The sequence below is a fragment of the Vicia villosa genome, linkage group LG3 (genome assembly GCF_029867415.1).
Source record: "Vicia villosa cultivar HV-30 ecotype Madison, WI linkage group LG3, Vvil1.0, whole genome shotgun sequence".
Taxonomy (NCBI): Eukaryota; Viridiplantae; Streptophyta; class Magnoliopsida; order Fabales; family Fabaceae; genus Vicia; species Vicia villosa.
Genome location: NC_081182.1, coordinates 10,918,220 through 10,937,319, shown reverse-complemented (window position 1 = coordinate 10,937,319; position 19,100 = coordinate 10,918,220). Strand labels below are relative to the sequence as shown.

The window sequence follows — 19,100 nt, the reverse complement described above, 5'->3', positions numbered from 1 at the left end:
TACGTCATCATATAACCCATATTGTCCTCCAACATTCTCAGTTCTCCTAGAATTCTCGACGAGAACTCTCAAATCCTCTTGACCTCTGGTGACGTTAGCCAACGCCTCCATAAACTGAGTCATCTGCGTGTTCATCTGTTCCATCAGCTGAGCTCGCATTTCAGCCATCTGTTCGTGTATCTGTTCCATTTGTCGCCTCTGATTGCCTCGAGTACCGTAACTGTGTGAAGAAGCAATTGCTGTTGAACAAAAGCCCAATCAGTTACCAAGAAAACATCTGGAATACCTGTTATGCATGCATGATAATATATGAAGTGCATGAATATGAATGCAAGCGACATGTTTAATATTTCCAAGTGTTTAACACATTGATTCGTAATTTCCAGCAAAATATAAGACCAAGCAATGGATTCCGCACAAGAACAAACATATCATGTAATCATCAAAGTACGACATACAAGAAGTTCATTACAAATTTTCAAACAAAGATCCAGCCCAATAATCGATCCCATCAACAAGCCTGATGGTGATCAATAACAAAATAACCAGAAAACAAACATCGAACGAAACTCCCGAACATCACTGATTTGGCTTCTGAGTGAGCCCTCGAATGATCTCATCTTTCTCTTGAAGTTGATCTCTTAGAATCTGATTCTCTTTCAACACTTTGTCTAACCGGGCTTGACTTCCTTGGAGGTGACATTGTAGCCTCTTTCTCTGTGCATAGCCTTCATCGATTCTGTCATCACTGCGTTGAAGCAATGACGTTAAACTCGCTATTTCCGCCTCGTGTTGGATTTGCAACTCCTCTTTGGAAACCGCCATTTCATCAAGTTCCCGCTGTTTTTCTAAATACCTGGCTTCAACCTCTTCTAACGCCTTCTTTAGTTCAGTAACCTCATCAGCAACAGTGATACCACCGTGTTGTCTCTTTTGTGCCTTGGCCTTCCTGCCAGAACCTTCACCGATCATCCTCAATTTACGGCTTAAGTCCTTCTTCTCTTGATTGACATCAAACAACTTCATACTTAAATCCAAATTCTCTTCACGAAGTTGTTCATTGGCATCCGCTGTCTTTAGAAACTTTCCCACCGACATATCAACAGGAAAATCAGGACCATGCGTGTACAAAGGGTCCTCAAAAGGGAAAGGCAACCCATTGTCTTTTGCTCTCTTCTCCACCCACTCCGTATAATCAGGATGAGCAATGCAATCTCTCTTCCCCAAATCCGCTTTGATTCTCACTCTGACATTAAACCATGCTCTAACAGCCCTCTGCAATTCAGTGGTGTCTTGCAATACATCATAGTACAAGGATTCTTTCACGAATCTGTCTTCGGGAGGACTCACCAGAGCAAAACCCAACTGACGCACAGCGAGACGTGGGTTATAATTAATACCACCTCTAACTCCTATAAGAGGGACATTATCAAAATCCCCACATTCAGACACCATCTCGTCATCTTTCCAATCTAACTTTGGAGTATACCAGCGAATGTCCTTAGCCCTTAATCCCATCAATCTTTTCGCCCAGGTCAAGGAATCTCGAGTAGCTACGAAAGCTCCTTTGCAAGGCATATGACTATTAAACCACATGTATAACAATGGAAGGCAACAGTTCACAATACCTCCTCCTCCCTTATGGTTTCTAGAATGCACTGAATGATACACGTCCCCTAAAAGAGTAGGAACTGGGTTTCCTGTTGTGAAGATACGAATGGCATTTATGTCCACGAATTCAGGTATGTTGGGAAACAAGACTATCCCATAGACACATAAAGCCAATACAGCATTGAACTCTCTCCAAACTTCCTTGTCAGCAGCATCATGGGCTTTCTTTAGCAGACACTTCAAAGAGAAACCAGAACGGTTAACCTTAGATTCAAAATTAGCTTTCACCCATGATTGGCTCAAATAAAGAGCAGACGCCAACCCTTCAGCTGATGGAACCTCCATGGTATTATAGAACGGAACCTGACGCTCGACAGGAACTCCTACCAGATACGAGTATTCCTCCAAGGTAGGCAACAACTGGAAGTCCACAAAAGTGAAACAACGTAAAGACGGCTCATAAAAGTGCAAGAGTGTATGAATTCCCCCTTCCTGGTATTCTGTCAAAGGCGAGTCTAGAATATCCAGTATCTTCCCATATTTCTTCTCAAAGACACCTTTGTTTGCAGACGAAGACCTCTCAGCTAAAGTTGGCAATGCCCCTAAGGAAATCTTCGCAAATTTGTAGCCAACGTTACGATTCTTGTGCTGACGCATCTTTGGAACACCTTTGCTAGAAACTAGAATCAATGATATGGACACCTGGAAATAAGAAACATGAATGTTAAAATGATGCAAAAAGAAAATAAAAACATGCTATGCACATCATATCTGGACAATGCTGCGCTGATTTGCCGATACCATCACAAAAGCGTCAGGATCAAAGGTTTAACACTGTAACGGAACACCAAGAACCAAATAAACACTGGTAAAACCACACCCATTGTATCACATATGAACAGAATCCAAGAGTAACAGAATCAAAGCTCCGCCGTCATTTCAGAAACACCAGAATATCGAGAACCCATGAGGACAAACCAAATAAAGGTCCCTCCTCATTTTGGAATCAACAATATATCAATCATAACGAGAACAGACCAAATAAAGGTCCGACCTCAAATTTGGAGAAGCAAATGGTAGGTAGGAGCCACGGTTTCCTGTCCCATCCCAAACCTCACAGGTAGAAATCCTAAACACACACAGGATGTCCCTAATGGTCGCCAGGAATTTCGAACAAACAATGAGAGCGCCTGCCTCAGGCAATAAGCATGCCGGACAAGGATCACCTCACCGAGTTCTCTCCTGGTTGTGGTATGTTATGCCAACTCTACGTGCCAGGCGCCACGAGAGCCAACATAACTATCCACTCTAATCTAAATGTGTACTTGGTCTGGGTAATGGACCTTTTACCTCATAGTAACATCCCGCCCGCCAAGCAAAACAACCAGCCAGCACAACAGTATATCCAGAATATGGAAAGCGGTAAACACATAGATGCAAATGCATGCAAGCAGTATATACAATGATGCTAGCAGTAAACACACAAACAACCACAGAAAAGGAAATCAAACAAGAACTAGGAACGACACTCGGATAGTCCCCAGTGAAGTCGCCAGCTGAAGCAACTGGAAAACTCATCGAAAAAAATACAATGAAGTCGCTATCGAACATCTATTTATCCTACAATAAGGAATGGAAAATATCGAAGAAAACCAAAAAAACAAGCAATGGTCTCAGAGAAAGGGTAAGGGTGTCTTTTACGTGAGGGGAAGGTATTAGCACCCCTCACGTCTGTGGTACTCCACAGGATCCATTCTTACTAGTTTTCTAATCTAAGGATGTGCGTGTGTGTGTATCATGCTATGTGTAAAGGGCAACATGCAATGGAAGATATACAAATAGGAGGAAACATGCAATGGAAGGAATAAGCAAATAAGCAAGAAAGTCGAACAAAAATAAGAAAAGAAAAAGTTCGCTCGCTAGGGTGTTCGTACCCTGTGCCTACGTACCTCCAATGTGCAATGGAGAAATCAGAGCGCCGTAGTTCGGCCCAAAAGTTTTTGTTTCTATCTCGATTCGCGTCTCCTAGAGAAACGGAACCGAGCACCCTAAGGGAGCATGCAAACAAGGAGCGTCACAAAGATCCTAGCAAACACGGCATGTGAACAGGCATCACAGATAAGAACATGCGAACAGGCATCGCAAACAGAAAACAGACGTGTAACAGGCATACACGAATGTGAGTGTGTGAACAGGCATCACAAGTGATATCATACTAACAGGCATAGCAGATAAATGACATACACGTAACAGGCATACATGCACGACAAACATGTAACAGGTATACACGTCAAATGTGAACAAGGATCATAAACAAAAATGCGAACAGGCATCGCAAACAACATGTAACAGGTATACACGTCAAATGTGTGAACAAGCATCACAAAAATATCATACTAACAGGCATAGCAGATAAGAAGATAGTGAACAAGCATCACAAGCATATGGCACACAATCGAGCTCTGCTCGAGAAACAAACAAACAAAGTAGTAATCAATGCAAATGCAACACACAAACGAGCTCAGCTCGTAAAGCAAGCAAACTACCGAAGTAGTGACCTGGGGACAGGGGAAATGCTTTAGCTAGCGGGGAAAGCCACCCGAAGCCGCTATCAACGGGGAAAGCCACCCGAGATAGATACACTAAAGACTCTTAGCTAACGGGGAAAGCCACCCGAAGCTACTATCACCGAGGAAAGCCACTCGAGATAAACACGCCACAATCTGTTAGCTAACGGGGAAAGCCACCCGAAGCTACTGTCAACGAGGAAAGCCACCCGAGACAGGGACACCACAGACCATTAGCTAACGGGGAAAGCCACCCGAAGCTATTGTCAACGGGGAAAGCCACCCGAGACAGGCGGAAAGTAAAAAAGAAAGAAGCGGAGAATAATAAACAAACAAAAACAGAGCCTCTTTCGAGGGCTTGGCCAGATGAATGTCTACCCTACTTCTCATGTTATGAATGATGTTGCATGCCTACCCTACTTCTCATGGCAAGATATGGTACTTGAATAAGTAAAAGGGAAGGAACGGTACCGTACGGATAGCAAGTCCGCAATGAGCTGGCAAACGTAAGCAGAGAAATCCGAGAATATCGCGTAGCAACTGTCCACAAGCAATAAGCAACATCAGGAATCCGTAAAAGCAAAAATATCAAAGCACTACGACGTCGCAAAAGTAAATCGCGCGTCGCGTGGAGTCATATATCAGCACCATCGACACCTACAAGCAAACACACGGTACATATAGACAATTATCAAAGTGTCGTGTCCCACAAATAAAGTGGAACACGAGGCAGCTCGCATCAAATAAGGAACTCCCGGATGTACCTTGCACATACTAGCAAATGCGTCAAAGATAACAAAAGCGCAACCTGAAGTTGCGGCAAAAATTGAAAACGATAGAACAAAATCACATGCACACAAATGATATGCAGAACTAAACCTAAATAGCCTACGTGATAGGAAGAGTATGCAAATATTAAAAGAATATGAATGTAAATGAAATTTGAAGAAAAATTACGCATGTCAATTGTATCCGGAAACTAGTGAAAACGGTATGAACCACTAAAAAATAAAAGTCATCGGAATTAAACAAAAAAAACTACATGGTCACCATAAAAAGTGTCAAGGAATTCGAAAACGCATTCGAAAATCAATAAATCGGCCCGGAGGCGCGACTTCCGAGACGGGGCAGAAGCAAAATCAATGGAAAAGGTCGGCCGAAACCGAAAATAAAGCATTTAAACAGTTCCAAACAACATATTCTACTCAAGAAACACTATTCATACGCTAAAAAACACTAAGCGAATCAAAAGATGTGGTGTTTTCAAGTAAAGCCGATGTATCACGTATTCACTTTGCAAAATTGAGAAAAAGAGAGAGAACAAATACACTTAAGAAAAACCAGCACCTATTACTAATGATTAGCATTCATATAAAGTCTATTTTACCTATTGAATTCACAATTAAACACTAAACAGCAAGCACAACAATTATTTTTCTTTCATATCTTTAGGAAACAAAACAAAATGAAGAGATGCACTAACAAGCACATAAACAAAATTCTGCATTAAGAAGTTCTAAAACAGCCCCAAAAAAGTTCCTTAGAAACACACCTAAACACAAGAAAGTGGTTCATGGTACCTTGCACAAGATAGCATATAATTGACATGTTGAAAATTAGAATCAAGCATAGTTTCAAGTAAGCACAAAGTATCAAATCCTCACAATTAGAGTTCTCAACAATTAAACATAAGGTGTTACTAATATTCAAGACCAAGTCAAATGCACAACAATTCACATAAGCATGGTACCATTTAATTTTCAGCATTTCTACTTGCTCTAATTAGCACCGAAACACTAATATCATTACCAATTTTCATGCTCTAACAAGTTACAATGAACTTAAAGCAATACTATTATCGACTGTCCATTAAATTTCCAGCATTTCAACACCATTAAAACTCATCATTCTCTCAAATTACATGTTAACAACACCTCCATCCATCATAGAAATTTCCAGCATCAAATATCCACCAAATGAGCAATAAGATTCACATTATTAATCACTAAAACAACACCGAAAATCCAGCATCTATATACTTTTATACAAACACATTTCAAAGCACTTTTATGAGTTAAAAAGATAACCTGCAACCACAATTAGTTCCTAAAAAAAAACTGCATTATGTAACTTCCCAAAAACAGTCCCTAAAAAACACTTAAACATACACAAACTCAAAGTATTAGCTCATGGTAAATGATACACAAAGTAAAGAAATGAAAATTCACCTATGACATGGTTCTCAAGTAAACACAATGCCTTCCATCCTTAACAATATCTTTCAATTTAGAGCAATCCAACACAACACAATCAACAACTCAAGAGAACATCTTTATGTAAAAAAAACATAAGCAATATTAAAGAGTCAACAATTAAGCTACACAGTCGGTTCCACATATCCATGACAGTGAGTGCCAAATATCTAACATGTACTACTAGCACCAAGCTACATAAGTTAATCACAAACAAACAGTATCCTTCCTCATTAACATCTAGCTTAAGCAACAATCAAGAATTAATCACAAATGGATTTCTACTCATGCTGTTTATTCCATGATCGAGAATACCACTAATGTCATAATTATTTATTCCATTGTCGTCAAACAAATCCTCAAACTAATTTTCATCATCATTCATTGTTCAAACTTGCAATTAAACATCGATATCCTCACTGATTAGTATCATCATCAACACTATTTTTAATATCTACTTCCATTCAATTGCTCATCGTGATAACATCTCATAACAAAAATTCAGCAACAATTAGACTTAATCAATGCGACGGCATCACCGAACTCATGACACAGACACTAACAAGAACACCAAAATTATCATAGACAATGAATCGAACACCTTATATGCACATATTTAGTTTATAGAGTACTGTAAACGAATCAACAACAATTATATCCTCTACAATGATTCCAGAACTAATCACAATCATCATTCCGCCTTATACTCGAGTCACGACAATTAGCAAGATCAGGGAGTTACCGAAAATGAGAAGGAGATCGGAGAACACGGATAGGAGGAGATACGTCGTGCCGGAGATTGATCGGAGGAAGAAACAACCGAAGTCGCGATCCGCAGAGAAGTTGGAAGAGCGTCGCGGCTAGCAGTTGCGTGACGAAAGAAGGCTGGCGAGCTCGGCTGGTGTGGAGGATTGAAGCCTCCGAAAGTGGTGATCACTGGCTAGTAGCAGTGCGATCCGAAAAAAGAATCGAGAAGAAGATTTGAGATCTCATGTTTTTGTGCTTTTGTGGAATGCTATGAAATTCATAGTGTTCTTGAGTTTTTTCTATCTTTTTGGTATTTTGATTCTAGAGAGAAGTGAGAGAGAATTGGTTTTTTGTTTGTGTAGAGAGAGAATGGAAATTGATGAATGAATGAAAATTGGGACAAAAATGAATATATAGTGTAAGTATGAATTGTCCGAAATACCCTCAACGTATCCCTTTTTAGCTAATTTTCGAGGAAATATTATTTGATGCGAAATTCGGAGATGAGACCAATTCCACTGTGAAGATGACCAAATTTGTGACTCGTAGCCGCGAGAATCGTCTCAATCCGACGAACGGTGAGGAAATTATGCGCGTTTGAATGACGAGAAATATCGGTTCATCTGGTACGACTGTACAGAATTTTGTGAGTATCGCTCAAAGAACTCGATAAAACTCCAACTTCGGCTAAGAGTCTGAACAAGCATGTGTGACGAAGAATCGAAACTAACGAAATTTCCAAGAAAATGCCGCCAGAATGGACTTCATACGATCAAAATCGAAGAAGTTATGAATTTTCGAACTCGGCGCGACGTATTCGAAAACACACTTTTTACCGAAAGAATGCGACGTTCCTTAAAATGCTGGGCACTTTTGGTGCATAATCGGCTGATGGTCCGAACATATGAAATTTTGGTAATGATGGCACGGATCCCTAGTTAAATTTTCAAGCGAATCCGACTGGCGAATTAGGAGATATGAATTTTTTTACTGTCCGAAAACCTGCGGTTCAGCACCATTTTTCACTGTGAAACCTCGATTAATTTGCAAATTCGACAACCTTCCTCATGGAATTGATTTCTGAGTCAAACACGGAAGTTGTAGATAACGTCGAAACACTAGGGGCTACGCGGGAACCAAGCTTAAATCACTTTCCAAATCCGACTTGTGATTTTTCTCGTATTTCAACTGTTTAAACCATATTTCACACTATATCTTCTTAAACCCATGAAAACTTTCTATTATTTTTCTTCTTTTTTGAATGACGAAATAAACGTCTTGGATAACTTATGGCTCGAATAAAGAGGGCAAATTTTGGGGTGCAACAGTGAGGGAAGAGGTTTATCTAAGCATTTCACAATATAAGAAAATATTCACAAAAATGAAAGAAACAACATTTTGAACTATTCACAAGCAAATGCATTTTATGTTAGAAACCAATTTGAATTAACAAAGAAAACTATTTATTTATGGTTAATCAACCAATCACAAATCAAAGAAATCGATCAATTAGGATTCAATTAAAAGAAAATAAAAATTCAAAAAGTTCTAATTGGGTGGAAAATGTTTTTAGTCAATTTTATTTAAGAAGAAAAGAAATATTAATTTGCAAAAAGGAAGGAATTAAAACCTAAGAGAAAATATCATTTTATTATTTGTTTTGTTATTGTCAGGGGGTGCAGAAGTAATTTGAAAAGTGAACTAAATTCAATTAAAAGCAGAACTGGGCTCAAAATAAAGGGGGGTGGGAGTAGCAAGGGCGCTCAGGCCCAGTTACAAGGCTGTAGGTGCACTAATGAAACAGGGGTGTGGTTCTGAGAACAAGCGAGGGCCCAAAGATGTGTGAGGCCCAACGCTGCACACCTCCATCTTTGTCATTTGTTTTTTTTATTATCAGCATTTATCTCACTATACAATATGCATTTATTTCACATTTACACTATGGTAAAAGCGTGACAACACTTATATCAATGGGGCATGGTTCACTTAAGTCACTACATGACAAAATAATGTCTGGGCCAATCACAGCCAAACAACACGCAAGCTAATCATTGAAATCATGCCAAAATTACAACAAGATTGGAAAATGAGCCACTAACGCGCTGACACGTAGGCAGCCTGAAAAAGAAAAAGAAAACTCACACAGACGCCGGAGAACCACCTCCGGTCGTCTTCTCCGGCACACATGCTCACCGAACATCCCCCAACCGCTCAGATGTATGAATACAGACCATTGCCCCACTCGATTTTGCGCACTGAACACGAATCCGCCCTCGGTTTTCATCAACTCTTCCTCTAGTCACGAAATGAACATGATTTTACGAGCCCTAACATCTAACCTCTTCACCAAAACACAAGGCAAACACATCCCCACACTCATACGTACTCACAGGATTCAAGCATACGATTCAAACGAGTAATCTACATGCTTCTTGCCCAAACAGAATCAAATGCAAAGATCCATGAAATGGAATGTGAAGCAAAATAAGATTCTACATCTAGGAATGCATCCTGCATGTTATTGTTGCCATACGAAGAAAGGTGTGAATGCTTACCTATTGGTGAATCTTGAACAATGAGACGAGGAGAACTTCACGCTTTGGATCCGAGCTATATGCGTTCCATGGATTTGGGGAGGCTGAGGATGAGGCTGCTTTCTTCAAGAAGCCATTAAAGTTGTTGAACTTGCTTGAAGATGAGGGAGATGGCGGTGATGATGTTGTGAGAGAGGTTAGGCTATGGCGATGATGATAGTGGTGAGAAATTGAGGAATGAGGGAGGTTCGGTGGTGGTGAAGAAGAAGGTTGGTTATGGTGGAGGAGAAGGGTGGTTGAAGAGTTAGTTATGGAGGTTGGAGGTGGTAGTTATGGTGACCGGAGGTGGTGGAAGGAGTGACAGAAGAGAGAGAATCGAGGAGAGGGAGAACGAGGAAAGAAAGAGTGTGAAATGAGAGTGAGAGAGAGGAGAGTGTGTGTTGGTGAGAATGCTGCAACAATGTTTATATATGGCTAATGATTGGTGAATGGCGAGAGCTTTTTGAGTGTGGGACTCTAATGCACAGCTTTGCAACAACTTTTCTCATTTTTCTGAATGTGGGACTTGGGATGCAATGCTTAGTGAACAAGTATATGCATGTATAGTAAGTCTTCGATGAGCTTTTCTGAATGCAGGTTCTGCCTGGGCCTTTGTAGCAATGAGTGATAATGACTTGTCAGCAACATCTTCATGCAACACCATCCCAAGACACCATCTTTAATCATGTGAAACTATGGCTATAGCTCACCATCTTTCTTAAACTTGGAGCCAATTTAGAGAGACCATAGCATAGTTTAAATTTGAAGTTGAAGGCTTCTTGAGATGATGCTTGGAAATGTAGAACAGTGAACTGGAACATGGTGGGTTGTTGCTGCATGTGGCTTGTGCGCGTGGCTTGGCTTCTGGCTCGTGGTCCTTGGCAAAATAGCAACTTGAGCAGGGCTCGACTTTGGAGTCCTATTTCTCATTCCCCTCTTATCCAAAATTAATGATCTTGATCTCATTGGATAGAGGGCATGACATAGAACATTTAGAGATCAATCTTGCTCAAGGTGGAGACTTGTGGAGGAAGAAATTCGAATCTGAATCTAGCCCACCATGTGCTTGATGATATGCATGCGTGCCCAGAATTTTATGCCCAGCCTTATGCTGCATTCTGGCCAGTGTGAGGGCATGACTTTGGGGGCTTGCCATTTATTCAATATTCATCCAATTCACTCAATTCTTGTTTCAATGGATAGAAGAGATGGCAAGGAAGAGATGCATACCAAGTTTGAACTCATGGCACTTCTGTAGAGCTCTAAAAATGGCTGGAGATTTGGCATGCCATGTGTTTGTTAAAATGTCAGGTCATGACCTGACTTGTGACCTGGATTGTGACTTGGTTTGAGTGAGTTTTCAGAAACTTCTCAACACTTTAACTCTTCATACAAGCTTCAAATGAAAAAGTGTCCAACTACAAAGTTGTTCTCCTCCATGAGAGGAACAACTTTGATGTTGGGGGTTTCTTCAAGAAATGTCATTTGCCACGTGTAAACTAGTGCTGAAGTGGACTGCTCACCAAGACCTTAAGGCACCAAAAATTTTCTAAGTGTTGAAAATTTGCCTTTTTGCTATTTTTTGCAACTTTTTGTCGTACTCCCAATTTTATCCATCCTTCGACCTTTCTCGATTAATTTTCCACCAAAAGTCAATATTTGAATAATTCTTCTGATTTTGACCCAAAAGTCAACTGTTCTGATTTTTCCGACTATTGATGAAATTCCCGATTAAATCTCTTCTAGCCAAATCCAGTCAAACAAACACATCCACATAGTCGGTATGAGAAGCTTTTCACACATAGAAACCATTCCTGATTAAATGTTGACCAGAAGGTCCACTGGTTGACTTTGGTCAAAGAAACCCTGATTTAAAGAACCGGATGATTTGCAAGCCAGTATCCTTCAACCAATGCCTTGGATTGAGACTGAGAAAAACCTAATCCAGGAAGACTTCCGTGAACATAGAGCCACCTGATTACCTCAGATCCACACATCTGGTAGGAGATTCCTTGCCACAAAAGTTCTTTCCTGCTGGTCTTTGATTGATACTAATGATATGAATGCATGAGTGTGAGTTATGACCTAAGTGATGTATGTACATGAGTGCAAAGCCTAAGCCAGTTAGAAGTTAAAGGGTAGGACAAATTTGGGGTATGATAGGTTTGTGCGGATGGCGGGTTAATTGAAACGGTTTATTCGGGTTATTGGGTTGATTCCTTTTAAACCCAATAACACATTTTGAGCATTTTCAAAAATTGAAATTTTATTTATTCTTATCACAAAATGATATAATTAATTATAGACTAAATATGATGTTAGACCTTAATTAAAAATGATACAAGATATGATCCAAATATTCCATCCTTACAAAACAAATACCAATTCTCGATCAAAGAATTCTTCAATTTACTAATAATATGGATGATAGGACAAAACAATAGCATTTAAGTAAACATCAGCATTCAATTAAACATCAGCAAGTTGAAGTTGAACTGCAAGACTATCAATTCCATTATCCACTTCATAAATCCCCCAAATAAGCTGCAACAAGCAAGCACTGCCTTCTTTCCTGGATATAGTAAAAATATTTGGAATTGATAAATATATAGTCAAAATACAAGAATCCAAACCAAACATAACACTTTGCAAATTTAAAGCCATAAGAAAAGTAAAGACCTAGGAAAAGTATATGGTTGGCTTTCATCTACTTTGACATTCATTAGCCAGATACCATAATACATGTCTTCAACCTAGACATACCAGAATGCACAAAATCAGCAAACCACTAGTAATTCAATGGAAAAAAAACAAAAATTAAATGGGACATATTACCATGTAAGAGACATAACAGAACTACGAGTTTGGGTTCGTAGAGATTGGAATGTCAGAGATTCACCACTAAAACACACCAACAGAAAAGCCGATTGTTGAATTGGTAAGCATTAATTTATAAACATGGAGAACATAGAAGAAAATAATGTGAGTTTAATTACCTCAATGCTTGGGCGATGAAGTTACTGATAACATGTTCCTCATCGATATTCATGTGTGACACATAGGTGTTGAAGATTCTTGCATTACGTTTTTCTATGTTGAAAACAATATAAGTTCTGTTAAATTATTAAACAGATGCACGGTAAAACAGATGCAACATTCTAACTTACATAAGAGAATTAAACAAATGCACAGTTAAAGACCCAAGTGCAGCATATGGGACTGTTTGATTCATATCCATGTACTTCCCCGACAAGAGAAAAGATTGTCCTGGTGCCTGTCACTACAATATCAAGTTCAGATTATAGACATGGGTGCCATTTTGTTACATAAATTTAGTCATTTTAATGGAAAAATGAAATTAACTACTCTTGATTTCAAGAAAACATCATATTATCTAGTTTGAATCACCTCTAATGTCACTGGTAAAGCAAAAGTGAAGCAAAATACGATGGATTCTTTTGCGTAATAGCCCAGCTAGCCATTGAGTAGTAATATTTAAGTCATGTATGACTTCAAAAAAATCAAAAAAACATAGTTGATTTGAAAAATTGGATAAAAAAACATTAATATCACAGTGTTATAGCATAATACTTGAGCAATATATAACATAATAGAATACCTGAATTTTCAAGCACAACCAGAAGGTTGTGGCTGAGAGTGTGATGACGAGACACCTGAATTCCCGGATCCTCCTCTTGCTCTTGAAGACATTTCTTGAAACTCTAAAATAATGACAACCAATTTTTTAGTAAGACACCTGAATTAACATCTTATTTCTCCAATATAAAGTTAAAAAATTTACCTGTTACAATATCTTCTGAAGGCTCAAAATCTTCCATGAGGTTCATGTCTTTGAAATATGTAAAAGAATGCCTTAACCAATTATGGGTGCAAATTAATGCCTCTGCCATTTCAGCTGTTAGAGAGGTCCTGTAGGTTTCTATGACTCTTCCTCCCGTGCTGAAAGCACTTTCAGAAGCAACAGTAGACACTGATGTGGCTAAAATATATTTAGCCATTGTAGATAAAATAGGATATTGAGCTGAATTGTGTTTCCACCACACAAGAATGTCAAAATTAGGATCCTTTTTAACACACTTAGTAGAATTATAACCCTCAAGCTCATTTTCTTGATCAATCGAGTCTTGTTCCTCTAAATGTTGCTCAAAAGCTTCAACTCTAGCCATAACTGAAGAGCATGCAACAGTAACATTTATTTCAGAATTGGATGCTTATCCACCACTACCAAGAGGCTGTCCAGAATTGAGTTTTTGGTCATAAGCTTGCTTATACCAATCTTACAACTTTTATAAACTCTTTTTTAAAGATTTGAGCAAGTCACCACCAAGCTTGGATCCAACTCCATACATATCCTTAAAAGTCCACTCAATAAATCTCAACTTGTATCTTGGATCAAGAATAATACCAAAATATATCATTTTGTTCATCTTATCAGCACTCCCCTGATACTTATTATACTTTTCCATCATATCCCCACCCACACTTGCAAAATTATAATTTAAGTTCATAGTAGCTTGCTACAACTCACAATAAATGGAAGACACTTGGTGAAAATAAGTATGCAAACTCACATTTTGAGAGGTGGAAAAAATCTTAGTTGCGTCATAAAATAACTTTAGAAAATCAAAAAAAGCCCTAGCAATGTCCCAATCATCACTACTAGAGGGTTACCTTTTTCAAAGAACTCCCTATAGCTCAAGTCTTCGTCCTCAAGTTTTTCAAATGCGAGTTGAAACTTCTCCGCAGCCTCTAGCATTAAATATGTCGCATTCCAACGAGTTGAAACATCGAGACAAACCAATTTTTTACAAGTTATTTCAACAAATTCAATGCATTCTTTAAACTTGGATGCCCTATGAGGTGATGACTTGACAAATCTAACAGCATCCCTAGCACTAGTTACAGCTAAATGTCTATCTTTCAACCCCTCATTTACCACCAAGTTCAAAATATGAGCAGAACACCTCATATGAAAACATTTTCCATCCCCCATCAACCCATTCATATTTGTTATTTTTTTCTTCAGATATGTCACAGCCACATCATTTGCAGTGGCATTATCAACAGTTATGGTTGACACATTCCTAATCCCCCAATCTTTTAACACTTTTTCAATCTTCCTACCTACAGTGTCTCCCTTGTGGTTTGGAATTACGGCAAAGCTTATAATTCTTTCTTGATACTTCCATTCGTTATCCACAAAGTGTGCCGTAAGGGTCAAGTAGTTAAGATTTTGTATAGAACTCCAACAATCGGTAGTAAGTGCTACCTATTGCACTCAGACTTAAAAAGGCCTTTAACTTTTGTTTTTCAACCAAGTGTAGCTGAAAACAGTCCCTAGCTACTGTACGCCTAGATGGGATGGAAAACTAGAGCTGCATTACTTTAGAATAAAATTTAAACCCTTCACCTTCCACTGCACTATATGGCTGCTCATCTAGCACTTCAAAAATTGACAAAGGACTTCTACAAGCTTTCTTGTCAAATCTAGAGCTAACTTGAATCAGGTCACCATCTACAGTTGGGTATGTTAGAATAGCCTGCGTGGGGTCAGTTGACACAACAAGTGACATCTTAGGACATTTTTTAATATGATGGTTCAAGTTAGTGGTGTCGTGACTCCTGGGTCACACAAGTATTTTTTGTGGCAGTGTTTGCAAGCTGCAGTGGGAGCATCAACTAAGTCATCGGGTAACCTAATAAAATGTTCCCAGCAAGCAGATGATTGCCTAGAACCACTTGCACTAGATTTCCTTTTTCTTGAAGGTTGCACATTAACTAATTCAGGTGCAACAGGTGTAGTCGTTGCAGTTGAACCAACTTCATTAATTGGTAGATTTTGATTAGGCTGAACCCTCGCTGAAAAAGTGAAGGAGCCATTATCAACAACTACCAGTCACATTTCATACACTAAGCAAACAGGATGGTCAACATTTCAAGAAAAAGAGTGTTTTTCAGTTAATAGTGATTTACAAACAGTGATGATTGAATGGTTAGTACTAAGATAGTAAAAAAATAAAATCTAATCCTTCTTTAAAACTTTACAAACAGAAAAGGAACAAAATGAATCAACAACTATACTCTATAATTTATAGCTATAATCAATAGCTAAAGTTTAATCCTTCTTTAAAATTTTACAATTAATAAATTTTACAGACAGTGAATCTAATCCAACCACAATTTGAAAACAGTTTCAAAACAGCTAGCATGCAATTAATTATCATATTAGTTTCAAAAAAACAGCTAGCATACAAGTAGCCTAAGACATGTATTTGATAATTTGTTTGCAATTTTTCAATTTTCAATTTATCACAATGTGATAACATGTCATAACTTAGTTTATTCTTACCACACATGAATGCATACACAATTTAACACACATTTCAATTAATAGTCATTTACAAACCAAAAATAAGTTCAGTGTGATTCATTTACACACATGAATGCATACACAATTTAACACACATTTCAATTAATAGTCATTTCAATTTAACACACGATGTGATAACATGTCATAACTTAGTTTGTAAGTTCAGTGTTGAAAACAGTTTAAAAAAATGTCTAACACACATTTCAATTAATAGTCATTTACAAACCAAAAATAAGCCCCACTTTGGAAAAGAATTAAACTAAGCCACAGTTAAACATACACAATTTAAAATAAGTCACAGTTTCAACAATTAAAATAAGCCATAGTTTCAAAAATAATGACACTAAGCCACAGTTTCTAATATAATAGTGTAATTATAATCAGTTTTAATGATCTTCCTGCAAGTGGCAAAAGAAAGAGCTCTACCTATTTGAAGTAGATTTAAATAAATCAGGCTAATTTCTTCATTTATGTCATTACATTCAACCTAAGACACTTCAAAACACTTTGACAATACTAAGCCCAAGATACTTTGAAAACATTTAGCTAAGACACAACCAATCACACATAAAACACTTTGAAAATCAGCCTTAAGACACAACCAATCACATATAAAACACTTACAGTTACATTTCCCTTGCTATAATACTCCTTCCATGCTATGTTGACCTTGATCCATCTATACACAAGAAATTAAACCAGTTAAAGATTTTGGTTAACTATCAGCCCTACTCTTATAATAAAACTCAAGAAATTACATGTAACAAAAAAATACTAATGAACTGAAATGTCAAAGTTGAACATCAGTGGCATTGTAGATTTGATTTTTACATTATCCACAATAATCTATAAGTATCTTAACTTAAAACATGCACATGATTCACAATTAGTAGTCAGTTATTTAGAATCAGAGACATTTCAAGCATACTTAATATTTATGATAAGAATATATAATAAGCTTTTTACCTGTTATGGGTGTTTCCAGATGGTAGAAACAATACAAATGAGAGTCTGGGTATCCAAGACTTTAGCAGGTATAAGAGGAAGCTTTTTCGAAAGGGAAATATCTGCAACTTAAACATATACTGGTGATCAAAACAATAGGAAAGAGAAGTAGAACAAGAAAAAAACCTAACTCAGTAAAGTCCTAAACCTTAAACTTATGTTCTTTAGAATATAGAAAGGTTGACTATAGAGGAAGTTTGTTCACGAAAAACGCATGATTCAAAATGAAAATGAACAAATGTTGGATTCAAAACGAAAACGGAAAACGAAAATGGCACTTACCCGTGTTTGAAGAACAGATCTACATGAACAACATCCCTAATCTACAGCGGCACAAAATGGAAAGGGATGAACGGAAGGGCAAAATGGAAGGAGATCTACGAATTGTATTTAGGGTTCATCTTCGTCACATGAAGAGATGAGAGAGGGTGAAATTCTAAAATGCTAGGTTTGTGTTTGTAGACTGCTACCAATAATGTTAGGTAGGGTTGAACAATATAAACGCTGCATTTTAATAGTGCCATAGCTACGGGTTGGTATGGGTACTTGCAGGTTCAATATGTTGAACCGGACCCGTCCAACTATACCCATTTGAAACCTTCAATTACACTTGCAAAACCTGTAACCCGAGTTAACCTAAACATGATATTGATCCCCCTGATGGTAATGTTGCGGGTTGGGTCGGGTTTCGGGTCCTTGTCCACCCCTAAACATGATATTGATCCCCCTGATGGTAATGTTGTTTATATAGAGCGTGAAGGTTGTGCACGTCATCAAATGGATCACATCACAGTGGGTCAACATTTTAGAGTGAAACTCTTTTGTGTTACAATTGATCAACAACGACAGGAATTGAATCATAGGTTTTGTGAGCAAACAATGGAGCTTTTAAGTCTAAGCAACAGTTTGGTTCCTAAGGATATTTACAAAGCATTTGATATGAATAATATATGTGCTCTTGTAAAGAAATTCTATCCTACGGATTTTAGTGAGCATGAGAAAATTAGTTTGAGATACCAACTTTAACACTTTCATCTTGATGTTGTTGGTCATCCAGATTTAAATCGCTTGTTAACTATGTCTGAATTGTGTGAAGCTCTAAAAAAGACAGGGAAGGCGGATACATATTATTTGATAGATCGACTAATCCGTCTTATTTTAACTCTTCCAGTTTCTACAAATACTACAGAAAGATCGTTCTCAGCAATGAAGATAATCAAGACAAGATTGCGCAATAAGATGGAGGATGAATTTCTTGCTGACAATATGATGCTTTACGTTGAAAAAGAAATAGTTGACCACTTCAGCACTGATTCAATTATTGATGAATTCAAGTCTTTAAAAGAGCGGAAGGCGGTACTTTAATTCGAGGATGGATATCTCCTTTTATATACTCTATTTTTATTTTGTGTTGAAGTTATTTTGAATATTTGGAAAAATTGTATTTGAGTTTTATAAAATTTTAGTAAATTGCAATTATAATATTTTAGTTAATTCTTGTCGCCCCTAATATTTTAGGCAAGATACGCCACTGAATATAATTTATTTTTTTTGGAAGAAGAAAATTTTATTCAAAATCCTAAAAATCAATACAATTAAAGTGATCCAACGGATACAGCTAATCAAAGATCTTATGACACTGGCTAGCCCAAACACCTAAGGCATCATAATCCTCTCAATATGCTTTCTTAACTTAGATTTTGTCCAAAATCTATACACAATATTATCTATGATTTTGAGATCTATAGATGTTTCTTTTACATTCTTACTGAAGCAAATAAGGTTCCTATATTGTCAACTCTCATAAATGGTTTCAGCTAGTGCACATTTAAGAATACTATTTTCCAACTTTTCCTTTCTAGTTACTAGTTATCCATCTTAGCTCCTCGTCTCATATGCTTGGTGTATGATTGATTTGTAACCAATTCAGGACATGCTTCCATATGACATTTGT

The 19,100-nt window shown here is 37.7% G+C and overlaps 1 protein-coding gene, 1 long non-coding RNA gene and 1 pseudogene across 10 annotated transcripts; 1 reads left to right on the top strand and 2 right to left on the bottom strand.

Moving 5' to 3' along the window:
- LOC131657529 (uncharacterized) overlaps nt 1-18,511 on the top strand; it is a 37,801-nt pseudogene extending 19,290 nt beyond the window's left edge.
- On the bottom strand, nt 454-7,568 carry LOC131660282 (uncharacterized). 2 transcript variants are annotated; one of them, XM_058929494.1, is made up of 3 exons: nt 7,173-7,568; nt 4,650-4,718; nt 454-2,313 (listed from the first exon to the last, which is right to left on the bottom strand). In XM_058929494.1, exon 3 carries the CDS (start codon nt 2,266-2,268, stop codon nt 580-582), a length of 1,689 nt encoding a protein of 562 aa, XP_058785477.1. In that variant the 5' UTR covers nt 2,269-2,313; nt 4,650-4,718; nt 7,173-7,568; the 3' UTR covers nt 454-579. The 2 variants fall into 2 exon arrangements, with proteins under 2 accessions (XP_058785477.1, XP_058785476.1); XM_058929493.1 differs by lacking the exon at nt 7,173-7,568 and having other exon boundaries at nt 4,650-5,600.
- Nucleotides 11,482-17,748, bottom strand: LOC131660285 (uncharacterized). 8 transcript variants are annotated; one of them, XR_009300786.1, is made up of 10 exons: nt 17,429-17,748; nt 17,108-17,208; nt 13,553-16,820; nt 13,370-13,472; nt 13,159-13,260; nt 12,918-13,030; nt 12,747-12,840; nt 12,586-12,651; nt 12,430-12,503; nt 11,482-12,322 (listed from the first exon to the last, which is right to left on the bottom strand). It is a non-coding gene; the product is annotated as an uncharacterized LOC131660285 (long non-coding RNA). The 8 variants fall into 8 exon arrangements; XR_009300787.1 differs by having other exon boundaries at nt 11,483-12,322; nt 12,918-13,024; XR_009300788.1 differs by having other exon boundaries at nt 11,483-12,322; nt 13,159-13,224.
- Nucleotides 18,512-19,100: the final 589 nt, after the last annotated feature.

Coding starts and splice junctions, on each gene's coding strand:
- LOC131660282 (XM_058929493.1), bottom strand. CDS start 4,742: ATGTTGCTTATTGCTTGTGGACAGTTGCTACGCGATATTCTCGGATTT. Junction 2,314..4,649: donor GCGGACTTGCTATCCGTACG/GTACCGTTCCTT, acceptor TCTTATTTCCAG/GTGTCCATATCATTGATTCT.